Below are 4,127 nucleotides of genomic sequence, written 5' to 3'. Positions count from 1 at the left end.
GTCCTATTATCGCAGCACCATTGAGAGTGTCCTGACATACGGCATTCTTGCATGGTATGGGAGCAGCTCTGTAGCGGACAAAAAAGCTCTACAGAGAATCATTAAAACTGCCTAGAATATCATCGGGCTCCAGCTACCAGCCCTGGACGACATCTTCGAATCTCGCTGTTTGAGAAAGTTGCATAACATTCTCAGAGACTCTTCCCATCCTGCTTACAATCTTTTTGGACTGTTGCCTTCTGGCAGAAGATACAGAAAAATTAAAACTCGGACCACATGTTTTCTGAATAGTTTTTATCCCAGAGCTATAATTGCACTCAACAATGAACTAAAGGGCCAACATCAGTGTGCTGTTGGACAGCATTACTTGGTCTGTTGTGTGGATGTTTGAATGGTTTAGGGGTGGGGAATTTATGGTGAGTGGGGGTGGGGATGTTTGGGGATTGTTATGTATGTTGGACCTGGTCTTTGGGTATTAAGTGAATTTCGTTGTATGGGTATACTATGTATACATGTACAATGACAATAAAATTATTATTATTATTGTGGCAATCTTGAGCCAATCCAAAATAGAATTAGGGTGGATGGGAACTACCAAGTAACAATCTATTCCAGACATGAAAGAAATTATGGTGGTCAACAAGAAAACCAGTGTCAGATATGGAGCACTATCTGTTCTCAACAAGTTCACTTCATTCTTCTGAGCCTGGACCTGGCATTGCTTCTGAATTTCTGGCAACTGCTGCCAGAACTGCTTTTCCAGTGCTTCAACTAGTCAACCACCTACATCTTTTCTGGGTTATGAACTTGGGGCTTTCTACAAAATCAGTTCACTTTGGATCTTGAACACCAATCTATTATTAAACAGGTTCATGTCAGGGGTGGGTTCTACTTACCTTTACTACCGGTTCACAATGTGCGCATGCGCTGATCGCTCATTATGACATCTGGGTGGGTGGGCGGAGCCTCCCACCACTTTTACTACTGGTTTGGAAGAACCGGATAGAACCAGGAGCAACCCACCACTGATTCATGTGTTCTGGAAGCCCCAAAATGCAACTGTCATTAATAACCAATCATTTGTGAAATAATATTTGAGGGCTAAAGTTAAAAGCCCTCGTTACATATTTATGTAAGTCATCACTGTCCTTTGATGAGTTTCAGTAAAATTAATTAAAATAATGCGATTTGTCATTATAATCCATTTGATATATTTATTTTTATTAATTGGATAAATTCATATAGTTAATAAATATGTGGAAAAGAATAGACATCTGAGCTCATGCTTCCCTCCTACAAAAAAATCTTTATCTAAACAAGGGGCCTCAAGAATGACAGCTAAATTGTTATTTCAACTGTTATCAAGAACAATCTTGGTTCCCAGAACCTAGTATTAATGATCATCAGGCATTTATTGTAATTGAAAATGGCTGGCTTCCATTATTGACATTAGCACTTCATTTATCCTGTTTGTGCTTTTTCCTTCAAGTTTATCTGACAATTCCAGACCCCCAATTGCTTTTAGATGAATCTGAAAATATTTACAGGCAAGGGTCTAAATTGATCCATTTTTATTCTTCCTATAAGACAATTTCTAGGGGGTGCAAAAAGACATTGCAAGTTTAGAAGGAGGAAAAGGGGGAAAAAGTGGTTAAAACCAAATTAGAACCAGTACTTGGAAATGCAACAAGAGTCATAGGAAATAAATCATTTATTAATTTATTATGGCATAAACATTTGTGGAGTGCTGCCTTATCAGATACATGAAGTTTTCTGGCCCTGTCAATGGCATTTTATCTGGCCATTTGGTAAAAATGTGATGTCTGACTTTTGATGGGGAAATACATTTTTTGGGGATGTGACTGTTTTAAGAGGACTGAGAGTGGCAAGGTCAGAAACAAGCAGTTGAAAAATGTTAACAAAACTTGATGCAGATGCCCTCTGCCTTCAAAACTGAGAAACAAGAGAAATTAGTTCACCAAAGCTGGCGAAACAGACCTCAAAGTTAAAGCCTGTTGGATTTTGCTGTAGTTCATTTTAGCTGAAATAATAAAAGTGGTTTCTTTTATTGAAGCTTCAAATAAAAGCAATTTCTTTGTCCAGGTGTTGTTGGAATGTTTCGCTTTTATCTCCTGAGTACAGGTTTAAATTCCTAAAGAGAGGTATTTGTGTACCATGGGTGAAGGACTGAAACTTTTAATATAATCTGACTCCCTGAATTATTCCAAAGATGATGCAAAACAGGAAGAAAATGTTCAAGAATTTGTACAAAAAAAAGAGTATACTAGCAATGAAACATGAGCATTTGTTAAAAGTATTGACCTTGTTCTGCTGAATAAAGTTGTGGCTTTCTTTAGTCATTGACCTTCGTTATTGATCTTCTTTATTCTTTATCTTCATTATTCTTTGGATGGCTTTCTGAATCTCTTTGTTCCTTAAAGTGTAGATCAGTGGATTAAGCATGGGGGTGACGAAGGTATAGAAGAGGGAAATCATCTTGCCTTGGTCGCGGGAATAATTGGATGGAGATTGGAGATAACTGGAGATGGCTGAGCCATAGAAGAGGGACACCACCATCAAGTGGGAGGCACAGGTGTTGAAAGCCTTACTTTTGCCTTCAGCTGAGCGGATTCTCAGTACTGCAGCCACAATATAGCTGTAAGATACTGTGATGAGGCCCAGGGGTAGTAGAAGGAACACCACACTTGAAGCAAAGAGCTCTGCCTCGTTAACAGAGGTGTCCACACAGGCCAATTTGATTAAGGCTGGTACCTCACAGAAAAAATGGTCTATCTGGTTCTGCCCACAACGTGGAAGACTAAGAGTCATGACTGTTTGAATTACTGAATTGCTGAAGCCACTTCCCCAGGAGACAGTAGCCAATGAGAAACACAGAGACTGGCTCATAATGGTAGTATAACGCAGTGGATGACAGATGGCGGCATAGCGGTCATAGGCCATGACAGCCAACAAAACACACTCCGTGGAGCCCAGAGCAAGAGAGATGTATAACTCAGCCACACAGGCACCATAAGTTATAGTCTTGCTTTTTCTCCAGAAGTTCATCAACATATGGGGCCCGAGACTGGTGGTATAACAAAGGTCAAGAAAGGAAAGGTTGCTGAGGAAGAAATACATAGGGATATGGAGATGAGGATCTAATCTTGATACGATAATGATGGTTGTGTTGCCCAACAGAGTTATCATGTAGCAAGTCAGAACAAGTCCAAAGAGCAACATCTCCAAGTAAGGGCGGTCAGCCACTCCCAATAAAATGAATTCTCCATGATAACTTTGGCTACTTTCTTTCCATGATGCATTTTTGTAGAACATCTGCTTAAAAAACAAAGCAAAACATAATAACAGAGCTGGAACGGACATTGGAGGTCTTCTACTCCAACCCCATGCTCAAACAAGAGACCCTACGCCATTTCAGACAAATGGCTGTCCAATCTCTTCTTAAAAATCTTAAAAATCACCCACAATTTTTGGACACAAGCTGTTCCATTGGTTAATTGTTCTACTGTCAGGAAATTTCTTCTTAGTTCTACGGTAGGTATGTTTTCTCTTTGACAAGTTTCCAATCATTGCTTCTTGTCCTGTTTTCAAGTGCTTGCAAGAATAGGCTGACCCCCTCTTCTTTGTGGTAGCCCTTCAAATATTGAAAGACTGCTATCATGTCACCCCTAGTCCTTCTTTTCACTAGACTAGACATGCCCAATTCCTGCAACCGATCGTCATATGTTTTAGCCTCCAGTCCCCTAATCCTCTTTGTTACTATTCTTTGCACTCTTTCTAGAATCTCAACATCTTTGTCATATTGTGGTGACCAAAACTGGATGCAATATTCAAGTGTGGCCTTACCAAAGCATTATAAAGTGGCAAGATCACTTCACGTGATCATGATTCTATCCCTCTGTTAATGCGACCTAGGATAATACACATGAAAATAAATAGATTTAATTTAATTTAATTTAATTTAATTTCCAATTTATATATCGCCCTTCTCCCTGAGGACTCAGGGCGGTGTACAGCCAAGATAAAAAACATAGAATACAAATATTAAAACATTTAAAAATATATATAAATTTTGGCCCGAAAGTTAAGAATCACAAACTAATTAAAAG

At 39.1% G+C, this 4,127-nt stretch overlaps 1 protein-coding gene across 1 annotated transcript; it reads right to left on the bottom strand.

The window, feature by feature from the left end:
• Nucleotides 1-2,370: 2,370 nt before the first annotated feature.
• Nucleotides 2,371-3,333, bottom strand: LOC139312150 (olfactory receptor 2G3-like). The gene has a single exon (XM_070936713.1). The coding sequence runs from the start codon at nucleotides 3,331-3,333 to the stop codon at nucleotides 2,371-2,373; it is 963 nt and encodes a 320-aa protein (XP_070792814.1).
• Nucleotides 3,334-4,127: the final 794 nt, after the last annotated feature.

The sequence above is a fragment of the Pituophis catenifer genome, unplaced genomic scaffold, assembly GCF_029215685.1.
Source record: "Pituophis catenifer annectens isolate HBS135680 unplaced genomic scaffold, rPitCat1.0.hap2 SCAF_2, whole genome shotgun sequence".
Classification (NCBI taxonomy): Eukaryota; Metazoa; Chordata; class Lepidosauria; order Squamata; family Colubridae; genus Pituophis; species Pituophis catenifer.
The sequence above is the reverse complement of the archived record's forward strand: the minus strand, read 5'-3'. Positions and strand labels throughout refer to the sequence as shown.

What these genes read in the sequence shown, in the direction of transcription:
- LOC139312150 (XM_070936713.1), bottom strand. Translation starts at nt 3,333, where the DNA reads ATGTTCTACAAAAATGCATCATGGAAAGAAAGTAGCCAAAGTTATCAT.